General features: G+C 50.6%; 1 protein-coding gene across 1 annotated transcript; it reads right to left on the bottom strand.

Moving 5' to 3' along the window:
- Window positions 1–8690: 8690 nt before the first annotated feature.
- LOC146761509 (inositol 1,4,5-trisphosphate receptor-interacting protein-like 1) lies at window positions 8691–11013 on the bottom strand. The gene has a single exon (XM_085541969.1). The coding sequence runs from the start codon at window positions 10954–10956 to the stop codon at window positions 9448–9450; it is 1509 nt and encodes a 502-aa protein (XP_085398095.1). The 5' UTR covers window positions 10957–11013; the 3' UTR covers window positions 8691–9447.
- Between the last annotated feature and the right edge of the window lie 1658 nt (window positions 11014–12671).

Raw genomic sequence — 12671 nt, 5'->3', positions numbered from 1 at the left:
TGGCATTTGCTTCAATTTCTTCAGTTTTTGTTGATGCAATATTCTTTTCATTATCAGGTCCACTTTAAATCTCAATCTTTGTCCACTCTTGACTTCTTGACTCAAGAGAGGGATCTCTGAGACGAGTGTGTTTCTGCCTGTCTGCAGAGCAGTAAATAAAGTGGGCCTGTCCATCTTGAGCCTCGTCTATGTTTTTCTGAGTTCCCAGGGCCTCCCTTAGGTTTGCCTGCAGTTAGACTAGTTTTCACCAATTCTTTTACTCCTTTAAGGGATCACGACAGACTAAATAGCACACATTATGGGCAACTCTTAATGAGTATTACTGGATATTCCAGGATCTGAATCAGAACTGTAGTCTCTTGTTTATGCGAATCTTTATTCAATGTAGTTTTAAAATTTTCTTAAATGGCGTTAATTGGAGTAAACAGTTCTGATCTTAATAAGCAAGTTCCTGAGACCGGGGAATGGGAGATTCCCCTTTAGTCAGGGAAGAGGTGGTCCGTGAGTGCCTAGGAAACATTAAGGTCCATAAATCCATGGGACCTGACGGGGTGCATACGCGGGTGCTGAGAGAGCTGGCGGAGGTTGTTGCTGAGCCTCTCTCTGTAATCTGTCAGAGGTCTTGGAGAACTTGGGAGGTGCCTGAAGGCTGGAGGACGGCCAATGTCACTCCAGTCTTCAGAAAGGGCAAGAAGGAAGACCTGGGTAACTATAGGCCAGTCAGCCTCACCTCTGTCCCAGGGAAGGTGATGGAACAGCTTGTGCTGGATGCCATCTCCAGACAACTGGGTGATAAGGAGGTTATCAGGGGTACTCAGCATGGGTTCACCAAGGGGAGGTCGTGCTCGACCAACCTGGTGGCCTTTTATGAAGATGTCACTAGCTGGGTGGACAGGGGGAGGGCGGTAGATGTAGTCTGCCTTGATTTCAGTAAGGCTTTTGATACTGTCCCCCGTGACATCCTTATAACAAAGCTGAGGAAGCGTGGGATAGATGAGTGAACGGTGAAGTGGGTGGAGAACTGGCTGACTGGCAGAGTGCAGAGGGTTGTCGTTGGCGGTGCGGTGTCTGGCTGGAGGCCTGTAACTAGCGGCGTCCCCCAGGGGTCTGTACTGGGTCCGGTCTTGTTCAACATCTTCATCAACGACCTTGATGAGGGGATAGTGACCACCCTCAGCAAGTTTGCTGATGACGCGAAGTTGGGAGCATTGGCTGACACGCCTGAAGGCTGTGCTGCCATTCAGCGAGACCTGGACAGGCTGGAGAGCTGGGCAGTAAGAAACCGGATGAGGTTTAACAAAGGCAAGTGTAGAGTCTTGCACCTAGGTAGAAATAATTGCATGCACCAGTACAGGCTGGGGGAAGACCTGCTGGAGAGGAGCTCTGCAGAGAGGGACCTGGGCGTCCTGGTGGACGACAGATTGACCATGAGCCAGCAGTGTGCCCTTGTAGCCAAAAAAGCCAATGGCATACTGGGGTGTATTAAAAAGAGCGTGTCCAGCAGGTCGAAGGAGGTGATCCTCCCCCTCTGCTCTGCCCTGGTGAGGCCTCATCTGGAATGCTGCATCCAGTTCTGGGCTCCCCAGAACAAAAAAGACAGGGATCTCTTGGAAAGAGTCCAGCGGAGGGCAACTAAGATGGTGAAGGGCCTGGAGCATCTCCCCTATGAGGAGAGACTTAGGGAACTGGGTCTGTTTAGCCTTGAGAAAAGGAGTCTGAGAGGGGACCTGATCCAGGTCTATAAATACCTGAGGTGTGGTGGGCAAAGTGGTGAGGCCAGACTCTTCTCAGTAGTGCATGGAGACAGGAGAAGGGGAAACGGCCAGAAACTGGAGCATATGAAATTCCGCACAAATATGCCCAAGACCTTCTTTACGGTGAACGTGACGGAGCACTGGAACAGGCTGCCCAGGGGGGTTGTGGAGTCTCCTCTGGAGATATTCATGACCCACCTGGATGCCTACATGTGTGACCTGGTGTAGGGAACCTGCTTTTCAGTTGGACTCGATGATCTCTAGAGGTCCCTTCCAACCCCTACAATTCTGTGATTCTGTGATGTATATTGCTGACAAGAATTGTATGGTGGTCTTACATAAAATCTGAAAACCAAAATTTCTTCCCTCCTAATGGCTGTTAAATGATTCTTGGAATCAAGAAATGGCATGGTTAACAGGAACCTATGTCACTTTCTGGATTACTTCCTTCATGATGCTACAACAGAATGGTGGCACATGTGAAGGACTGTATAGAGAAGGAAGAAAGGAGTGTTACTTTGGCTTACAGATCAACACTTTTTACTTCTCTCTCCAGCTAAAAGCATGGGAACATTTACTGTCTTTGGCCTAGCTGGCGGTTTTTAGTTGCTTTGTATTTGCTTAGTTGCTACAGAATTTTTGATGAATGGGAGGAAAGTCAGCTGCAATGACATGGGTTTACCCTGCCTTAAGTCAGATTAATGTATTTGTGTTACTTTATTTCCTTGCCGATGTCAGTGCCAGCTCTGCAGAAAAGGGGGTCCTGGCCATGCCTTCACCATGAACCCAAGTTACAAAGCCCCAAAATAATGTCTAACGAACACAGTCAAGCTTAAAGCTAGCTTCTGCAATTGTTAGTCTCAGCTTGCCATCCACCGGTGTTCCAAAGCTGATGCATTAGTTTCACCAAAAGAAGGGCACATACACCACTAGTTTTGTTTGTTTTTTAATTTTTTTTAATTTTTATAAATTTTTATAAATTTTTATAATTTTTTTAAAATTTTTAAAAATTTTTATAATTTTTTTAAAAATTTTAAAAAATTTTTATAAATTTTTTATTAAATTTTAATTAAAACATATACATCGATGAAGCATCGATGTATATGTTTTAATAATATGCGTTTTCTGATCTACATTAACTATATTTAACTATATTTTCAGTGTGGACAAAGATGATTCTTCTTCACTCCGTGTGGTCCCATATGTAGAAATGCCGGTGGCTACCAGGATATGGGTCTAGCTGTCTCTGTCTCCTGGCTGCTCGGATAGATGTCTTCATGGTCTTGCTGCACTCCAAACGCTGCCTTAAGTAAGCAGCTTCTTTTGAAATCCATCAGATGTAGCCTGCGGTAGCGGCTGTTTCCCAAAGAAGTCTCTGCTGCATCGCATCTCTGCGGCCTCCTCGTGCTTCTGCTGTCAACAGCCCCTGCCTACTCAAAGGACAGAAATGTGTCCAAGTCCTCTTGCTGTACCCTGAGCCTGAGCTCAATCCAGAGGACTCTGCAAGAGGTGGTTGTCAGCCGGAGCTTGCAGAAGCAGACGGAGGGCCTCAACTCGCGCTGCACTGTTGACAGTTGAGGCATAGCTACCCAGGCTTCTCTCACCAGTTCCTGGAACCAGGTTGCAGTTTTCTCCATATCCTGGAGAGTTTGTACAGGAGGCTGAGCATCTTCTCTCTCCCCAGGTGGTCCTCAGGCTGGTGAGGGAAGGACAGTGTAGTCTCACACCAGCTGCTCCCTTGTGCATATTCAGTTCGGCACTCTGGCTACTGCACTGTTGGTTTGTTGTGGAGAAAACATTTGGGAGCAATTCCGACTGCCTGCTGAGTGGTGTCTTCTCCATGTCCAGAGTGCTCGTCTGTAGGACAAGTGGGCGTCTCTCATTTCCAATAGAACAGCAGGCCTGTGAGCTGATCTTGCAGCTCCCACAACTCCTGCAGTGCCTGCTCATAACTGTCTGGATCTTGCACCAGGTGCTGGAGGAGGTTGAGCGGTCGGGACGCTCGGAATTCCTGCGGCAAGATAATCTCCGCAGGCACATCCTCATTTCCTATGAGGAAATGGTTCAGGCGTTTTTCCTCCACACAGCAGCACAGGTAGCGCAAGATGTCATCCATCCGCTGCAGGAAATAGCTCCCATGCCAGCTTTTCAAAGGGATGTCAGTCAGGAGGTGCATGAGCACTGTCCTCAGTTGGTAGGGAGAAAAAGTCTGTCCCGCCAGGATGTGGGCACCCACTTGCACATATGTGAGGTTGAAAGTGTTCCACTTATCACGGGTGGCTATGTGCTGGAAAAACTTTGCCTCAGCCACCGCACAACTCTGTGGCCAGGTTGTGCTGGGGGTAAAAGCAGCCTCTGTCTCCTGGCTGCTCAGAAAGATGTCCGTATTTTCTTGCTGGACGCCAAACACAATCTCAACAACGCAGGCTGTTTTGTGGATGTCTGTCAGATGAATCCTGCAGGAGCGCCCGGACGGCATCACATTCATGCTGCACGTCTCTGCCTCAGGCATGTATTTCCAGGCATGTGTGATCAGCACCTGGAACCTTCGGACAGTCTTCTCCACATCTAGGTAGGCGTCCTCGCAGAAGTCACGTAGTAGGCTGGGGTGCTGATTTCCCAGCTCTTCCTTGGAGGTGTGGAGGAAGCACCGCATACCCATCTCCGGCTCCCTCCCGCACGTGCATTCCAGATCTACATGGATGCGGGAGTTCCTTGCTGGCAGCTCCCCTGCGGCACCCAGATCAAGGTGGAAAACGTGCCCACGGGGGGCCGACAGGGGCACAAGCAGGCAGAAGATGGGTTCCTTCTCAGGGGGACACCAGCCTTCATAGGCACTGCCCACCCCGATGGGGCGCTCTGGCACCGGAAAGAAAGTATCTGACACGAGATACTGGCATAAGTTGATGAGGCGACCAAATAGGAGGAGTATCTGCTCACAGTTGTCTCGATGAATTTGGTCTGGCCAGAGCGCATCAACCTGTTGCTCCTCCTGCTGCTCCTGCTTACTGATGGAGCTCTCCTCATCACTGATGTCTTCACTTCTCTGGAACCTTTTATAGATCTTCCACATGAACCAGAGAAAAAGGAAGAGAATGCAAAGAACACTGCAAACCTTCCAGTAAGGCAACACAGAGAAGAGCAAGGCTTGAATATCCACCCTGCTCTTCTTCAGGTTGCTCTCTTCCAATTGCGGAAGCGGAAGCGGAAGCTTTTCCATCCGCTTTCGCAGAAACACCTCACGCATGCGTTCAAGAAGGCTGCAGACCTTCCGGTAAGGCAACACAGAGGACAAGGCTCGAATGCCTATCCAGCTCTGCCCCAGGTTCTCTACGTGCTGCCACTGAAGTGTCATCTGCTCTTGCAGAAACACCTCACGCTCACGCATGCGTTCCAGCGTTTCCACGTCCAACTCATCACCAACGAAAGCCACTCTCTGCGCCAACAAGGCGAAGAAAAACGCCAAAGCCATGATCTGGAAGAGATGAGAGAGGGGAGGTCAGTGGGGCTGGGTGGGAGCTCGAGTACGGCTGGGGGAGCGGGTCCAGGAGCCACAGCCCCTGGGCTCAGGTAGGAGCGGGGCCGAGGGAGCTGGGAGGCAGCGGGGGCTGAGGCCAGCGCCGCTGCTGGCTGCCCAGAGAGCCGCTCACAGGCTCCCCTGAGCGCTCGCTGCCGGCACTGCAGGCTCCCAAACCCCTCGCGGGCCGCAGGTCGCGCCCGGCCCAGCGCAGCCTTCCCCCGGCTGCTGCACTCACCGCTGGCCCAGGCCAAAGTGCAGCAGCGCTGCCCGCTGCTGGCCTCGATGCCAGCCCCGCATTGTGACGCGCTGTGCCGTCACAGACGCCCCATCCCCACCCTTCGGCCCCACCCTTCGGCCCCCCCTCAGCTGCCCTGGGCCTCCATGGCCGCGGCATCGGCCCTGTTCTGAGGCGCGTGGCCGGACTGGATTTCCTTTGTTTCCCTCGGGTTTTACTGCAGAGAAAGCAGTTGGCTTCATATACTGTACTACCCTAAGGGGCGATTACAGATTAAACACGTCTTGTTCTTAACCTGATTTTTTTGGTGGCATTTGCTTCAATTTCAGTTTTTGTTGATGCAATATTCTTTTCATTATCAGGTCCACTTTAAATCTCAATCTTTGTCCACTCTTGACTTCTTGACTCAAGAGAGGGATCTCTGAGACGAGTGTGTTTCTGCCTGTCTGCAGAGCAGTAAATAAAGTGGGCCTGTCCATCTTGAGCCTCGTCTATGTTTTTCTGAGTTCCCAGGGCCTCCCTTAGGTTTGCCTGCAGTTAGACTAGTTTTCACCAATTCTTTTACTCCTTTAAGGGATCACGACAGACTAAATAGCACACATTATGGGCAACTCTTAATGAGTATTACTGGATATTCCAGGATCTGAATCAGAACTGTAGTCTCTTGTTTATGCGAATCTTTATTCAATGTAGTTTTAAAATTTTCTTAAATGGCGTTAATTGGAGTAAACAGTTCTGATCTTAATAAGCAAGTTCCTGAGACCGGGGAATGGGAGATTCCCCTTTAGTCAGGGAAGAGGTGGTCCGTGAGTGCCTAGGAAACATTAAGGTCCATAAATCCATGGGACCTGACGGGGTGCATACGCGGGTGCTGAGAGAGCTGGCGGAGGTTGTTGCTGAGCCTCTCTCTGTAATCTGTCAGAGGTCTTGGAGAACTGGGGAGGTGCCTGAAGGCTGGAGGACGGCCAATGTCACTCCAGTCTTCAGAAAGGGCAAGAAGGAAGACCCGGGTAACTATAGGCCAGTCAGCCTCACCTCTGTCCCAGGGAAGGTGATGGAACAGCTTGTGCTGGATGCCATCTCCAGACAACTGGGTGATAAGGAGGTTATCAGGGGTACTCAGCATGGGTTCACCAAGGGGAGGTCGTGCTCGACCAACCTGGTGGCCTTTTATGAAGATGTCACTAGCTGGGTGGACAGGGGGAGGGCGGTAGATGTAGTCTGCCTTGATTTCAGTAAGGCTTTTGATACTGTCCCCCGTGACATCCTTATAACAAAGCTGAGGAAGCGTGGGATAGATGAGTGAACGGTGAAGTGGGTGGAGAACTGGCTGACTGGCAGAGTGCAGAGGGTTGTCGTTGGCGGTGCGGTGTCTGGCTGGAGGCCTGTAACTAGCGGCGTCCCCCAGGGGTCTGTACTGGGTCCGGTCTTGTTCAACATCTTCATCAACGACCTTGATGAGGGGATAGTGACCACCCTCAGCAAGTTTGCTGATGACGCGAAGTTGGGAGCATTGGCTGACACGCCTGAAGGCTGTGCTGCCATTCAGCGAGACCTGGACAGGCTGGAGAGCTGGGCAGTGAGAAACCGGATGAGGTTTAACAAAGGCAAGTGTAGAGTCTTGCACCTAGGTAGAAATAATTGCATGCACCAGTACAGGCTGGGGGAAGACCTGCTGGAGAGGAGCTCTGCAGAGAGGGACCTGGGCGTCCTGGTGGACGACAGATTGACCATGAGCCAGCAGTGTGCCCTTGTAGCCAAAAAAGCCAATGGCATACTGGGGTGTATTAAAAAGAGCGTGTCCAGCAGGTCGGAGGAGGTGATCCTCCCCCTCTGCTCTGCCCTGGTGAGGCCTCATCTGGAATGCTGCATCCAGTTCTGGGCTCCCCAGAACAAAAAAGACAGGGATCTCTTGGAAAGAGTCCAGCGGAGGGCGACTAAGATGGTGAAGGGCCTGGAGCATCTCCCCTATGAGGAGAGACTTAGGGAACTGGGTCTGTTTAGCCTTGAGAAAAGGAGTCTGAGAGGGGACCTGATCCAGGTCTATAAATACCTGAGGTGTGGGGGACAAAGTGGCGAGGCCAGACTCTTCTCAGTAGTGCATGGAGACAGGAGAAGGGGAAACGGCCAGAAACTGGAGCATATGAAATTCCGCACAAATATGCCCAAGACCTTCTTTACGGTGAACGTGACGGAGCACTGGAACAGGCTGCCCAGGGGGGTTGTGGAGTCTCCTCTGGAGATATTCATGACCCACCTGGATGCCTACATGTGTGACCTGGTGTAGGGAACCTGCTTTTCAGTTGGACTCGATGATCTCTAGAGGTCCCTTCCAACCCCTACAATTCTGTGATTCTGTGATGTATATTGCTGACAAGAATTGTATGGTGGTCTTACATAAAATCTGAAAACCAAAATTTCTTCCCTCCTAATGGCTGTTAAATGATTCTTGGAATCAAGAAATGGCATGGTTAACAGGAACCTATGTCACTTTCTGGATTACTTCCTTCATGATGCTACAACAGAATGGTGGCACATGTGAAGGACTGTATAGAGAAGGAAGAAAGGAGTGTTACTTTGGCTTACAGATCAACACTTTTTACTTCTCTCTCCAGCTAAAAGCATGGGAACATTTACTGTCTTTGGCCTAGCTGGCGGTTTTTAGTTGCTTTGTATTTGCTTAGTTGCTACAGAATTTTTGATGAATGGGAGGAAAGTCAGCTGCAATGACATGGGTTTACCCTGCCTTAAGTCAGATTAATGTATTTGTGTTACTTTATTTCCTTGCCGATGTCAGTGCCAGCTCTGCAGAAAAGGGGGTCCTGGCCATGCCTTCACCATGAACCCAAGTTACAAAGCCCCAAAATAATGTCTAACGAACACAGTCAAGCTTAAAGCTAGCTTCTGCAATTGTTAGTCTCAGCTTGCCATCCACCGGTGTTCCAAAGCTGATGCATTAGTTTCACCAAAAGAAGGGCACATACACCACTAGTTTTGTTTGTTTTTTAATTTTTTTTAATTTTTATAAATTTTTATAAATTTTTATAATTTTTTTAAAATTTTTAAAAATTTTTATAATTTTTTTAAAAATTTTAAAAAATTTTTATAAATTTTTTATTAAATTTTAATTAAAACATATACATCGATGAAGCATCGATGTATATGTTTTAATAATATGCGTTTTCTGATCTACATTAACTATATTTAACTATATTTTCAGTGTGGACAAAGATGATTCTTCTTCACTCCGTGTGGTCCCATATGTAGAAATGCCGGTGGCTACCAGGATATGGGTCTAGCTGTCTCTGTCTCCTGGCTGCTCGGATAGATGTCTTCATGGTCTTGCTGCACTCCAAACGCTGCCTTAAGTAAGCAGCTTCTTTTGAAATCCATCAGATGTAGCCTGCGGTAGCGGCTGTTTCCCAAAGAAGTCTCTGCTGCATCGCATCTCTGCGGCCTCCTCGTGCTTCTGCTGTCAACAGCCCCTGCCTACTCAAAGGACAGAAATGTGTCCAAGTCCTCTTGCTGTACCCTGAGCCTGAGCTCAATCCAGAGGACTCTGCAAGAGGTGGTTGTCAGCCGGAGCTTGCAGAAGCAGACGGAGGGCCTCAACTCGCGCTGCACTGTTGACAGTTGAGGCATAGCTACCCAGGCTTCTCTCACCAGTTCCTGGAACCAGGTTGCAGTTTTCTCCATATCCTGGAGAGTTTGTACAGGAGGCTGAGCATCTTCTCTCTCCCCAGGTGGTCCTCAGGCTGGTGAGGGAAGGACAGTGTAGTCTCACACCAGCTGCTCCCTTGTGCATATTCAGTTCGGCACTCTGGCTACTGCACTGTTGGTTTGTTGTGGAGAAAACATTTGGGAGCAATTCCGACTGCCTGCTGAGTGGTGTCTTCTCCATGTCCAGAGTGCTCGTCTGTAGGACAAGTGGGCGTCTCTCATTTCCAATAGAACAGCAGGCCTGTGAGCTGATCTTGCAGCTCCCACAACTCCTGCAGTGCCTGCTCATAACTGTCTGGATCTTGCACCAGGTGCTGGAGGAGGTTGAGCGGTCGGGACGCTCGGAATTCCTGCGGCAAGATAATCTCCGCAGGCACATCCTCATTTCCTATGAGGAAATGGTTCAGGCGTTTTTCCTCCACACAGCAGCACAGGTAGCGCAAGATGTCATCCATCCGCTGCAGGAAATAGCTCCCATGCCAGCTTTTCAAAGGGATGTCAGTCAGGAGGTGCATGAGCACTGTCCTCAGTTGGTAGGGAGAAAAAGTCTGTCCCGCCAGGATGTGGGCACCCACTTGCACATATGTGAGGTTGAAAGTGTTCCACTGGTCACGGGTGGCTATGTGCTGGAAAAACTTTGCCTCAGCCACCGCACAACTCTGTGGCCAGGTTGTGCTGGGGGTAAAAGCAGCCTCTGTCTCCTGGCTGCTCAGAAAGATGTCCGTATTTTCTTGCTGGACGCCAAACACAATCTCAACAACGCAGGCTGTTTTGTGGATGTCTGTCAGATGAATCCTGCAGGAGCGCCCGGACGGCATCACATTCATGCTGCACGTCTCTGCCTCAGGCATGTATTTCCAGGCATGTGTGATCAGCACCTGGAACCTTCGGACAGTCTTCTCCACATCTAGGTAGGCGTCCTCGCAGAAGTCACGTAGTAGGCTGGGGTGCTGATTTCCCAGCTCTTCCTTGGAGGTGTGGAGGAAGCACCGCATACCCATCTCCGGCTCCCTCCCGCACGTGCATTCCAGATCTACATGGATGCGGGAGTTCCTTGCTGGCAGCTCCCCTGCGGCACCCAGATCAAGGTGGAAAACGTGCCCACGGGGGGCCGACAGGGGCACAAGCAGGCAGAAGATGGGTTCCTTCTCAGGGGGACACCAGCCTTCATAGGCACTGCCCACCCCGATGGGGCGCTCTGGCACCGGAAAGAAAGTATCTGACACGAGATACTGGCATAAGTTGATGAGGCGACCAAATAGGAGGAGTATCTGCTCACAGTTGTCTCGATGAATTTGGTCTGGCCAGAGCGCATCAACCTGTTGCTCCTCCTGCTGCTCCTGCTTACTGATGGAGCTCTCCTCATCACTGATGTCTTCACTTCTCTGGAACCTTTTATAGATCTTCCACATGAACCAGAGAAAAAGGAAGAGAATGCAAAGAACACTGCAAACCTTCCAGTAAGGCAACACAGAGAAGAGCAAGGCTTGAATATCCACCCTGCTCTTCTTCAGGTTGCTCTCTTCCAATTGCGGAAGCGGAAGCGGAAGCTTTTCCATCCGCTTTCGCAGAAACACCTCACGCATGCGTTCAAGAAGGCTGCAAACCTTCCGGTAAGGCAACACAGAGGACAAGGCTCGAATGCCTATCCAGCTCTGCCCCAGGTTCTCTACGTGCTGCCACTGAAGTGTCATCTGCTCTTGCAGAAACACCTCACGCTCACGCATGCGTTCCAGCGTTTCCACGTCCAACTCATCACCAACGAAAGCCACTCTCTGCGCCAACAAGGCGAAGAAAAACGCCAAAGCCATGATCTGGAAGAGATGAGAGAGGGGAGGTCAGTGGGGCTGGGTGGGAGCTCGAGCACGGCTGGGGGAGCGGGTCCAGGAGCCACAGCCCCTGGGCTCAGGTAGGAGCGGGGCCGAGGGAGCTGGGAGGCAGCGGGGGCTGAGGCCAGCGCCGCTGCTGGCTGCCCAGAGAGCCGCTCACAGGCTCCCCTGAGCGCTCGCTGCCGGCACTGCAGGCTCCCAAACCCCTCGCGGGCCGCAGGTCGCGCCCGGCCCAGCGCAGCCTTCCCCCGGCTGCTGCACTCACCGCTGGCCCAGGCCAAAGTGCAGCAGCGCTGCCCGCTGCTGGCCTCGATGCCAGCCCCGCATTGTGACGCGCTGTGCCGTCACAGACGCCCCATCCCCACCCTTCGGCCCCACCCTTCGGCCCCCCCTCAGCTGCCCTGGGCCTCCATGGCCGCGGCATCGGCCCTGTTCTGAGGCGCGTGGCCGGACTGGATTTCCTTTGTTTCCCTCGGGTTTTACTGCAGAGAAAGCAGTTGGCTTCATATACTGTACTACCCTAAGGGGCGATTACAGATTAAACACGTCTTGTTCTTAACCTGATTTTTTTGGTGGCATTTGCTTCAATTTCTTCAGTTTTTGTTGATGCAATATTCTTTTCATTATCAGGTCCACTTTAAATCTCAATCTTTGTCCACTCTTGACTTCTTGACTCAAGAGAGGGATCTCTGAGACGAGTGTGTTTCTGCCTGTCTGCAGAGCAGTAAATAAAGTGGGCCTGTCCATCTTGAGCCTCGTCTATGTTTTTCTGAGTTCCCAGGGCCTCCCTTAGGTTTGCCTGCAGTTAGACTAGTTTTCACCAATTCTTTTACTCCTTTAAGGGATCACGACAGACTAAATAGCACACATTATGGGCAACTCTTAATGAGTATTACTGGATATTCCAGGATCTGAATCAGAACTGTAGTCTCTTGTTTATGCGAATCTTTATTCAATGTAGTTTTAAAATTTTCTTAAATGGCGTTAATTGGAGTAAACAGTTCTGATCTTAATAAGCAAGTTCCTGAGACCGGGCAATGGGAGATTCCCCTTTAGTCAGGGAAGAGGTGGTCCGTGAGTGCCTAGGAAACATTAAGGTCCATAAATCCATGGGACCTGACGGGGTGCATACGCGGGTGCTGAGAGAGCTGGCGGAGGTTGTTGCTGAGCCTCTCTCTGTAATCTGTCAGAGGTCTTGGAGAACTGGGGAGGTGCCTGAAGGCTGGAGGACGGCCAATGTCACTCCAGTCTTCAGAAAGGGCAAGAAGGAAGACCCGGGTAACTATAGGCCAGTCAGCCTCACCTCTGTCCCAGGGAAGGTGATGGAACAGCTTGTGCTGGATGCCATCTCCAGACAACTGGGTGATAAGGAGGTTATCAGGGGTACTCAGCATGGGTTCACCAAGGGGAGGTCGTGCTCGACCAACCTGGTGGCCTTTTATGAAGATGTCACTAGCTGGGTGGACAGGGGGAGGGCGGTAGATGTAGTCTGCCTTGATTTCAGTAAGGCTTTTGATACTGTCCCCCGTGACATCCTTATAACAAAGCTGAGGAAGCGTGGGATAGATGAGTGAACGGTGAAGTGGGTGGAGAACTGGCTGACTGGCAGAGTG

This window comes from Coturnix japonica, chromosome 3, assembly GCF_054131305.1.
Source record: "Coturnix japonica strain WE chromosome 3, WE-NBRP24, whole genome shotgun sequence".
Classification (NCBI taxonomy): Eukaryota; Metazoa; Chordata; class Aves; order Galliformes; family Phasianidae; genus Coturnix; species Coturnix japonica.
The sequence above is the reverse complement of the archived record's forward strand: the minus strand, read 5'-3'. Positions and strand labels throughout refer to the sequence as shown.

Coding starts and splice junctions, on each gene's coding strand:
- LOC146761509 (XM_085541969.1), bottom strand. CDS start 10,956: ATGCGTGAGCGTGAGGTGTTTCTGCAAGAGCAGATGACACTTCAGTGG.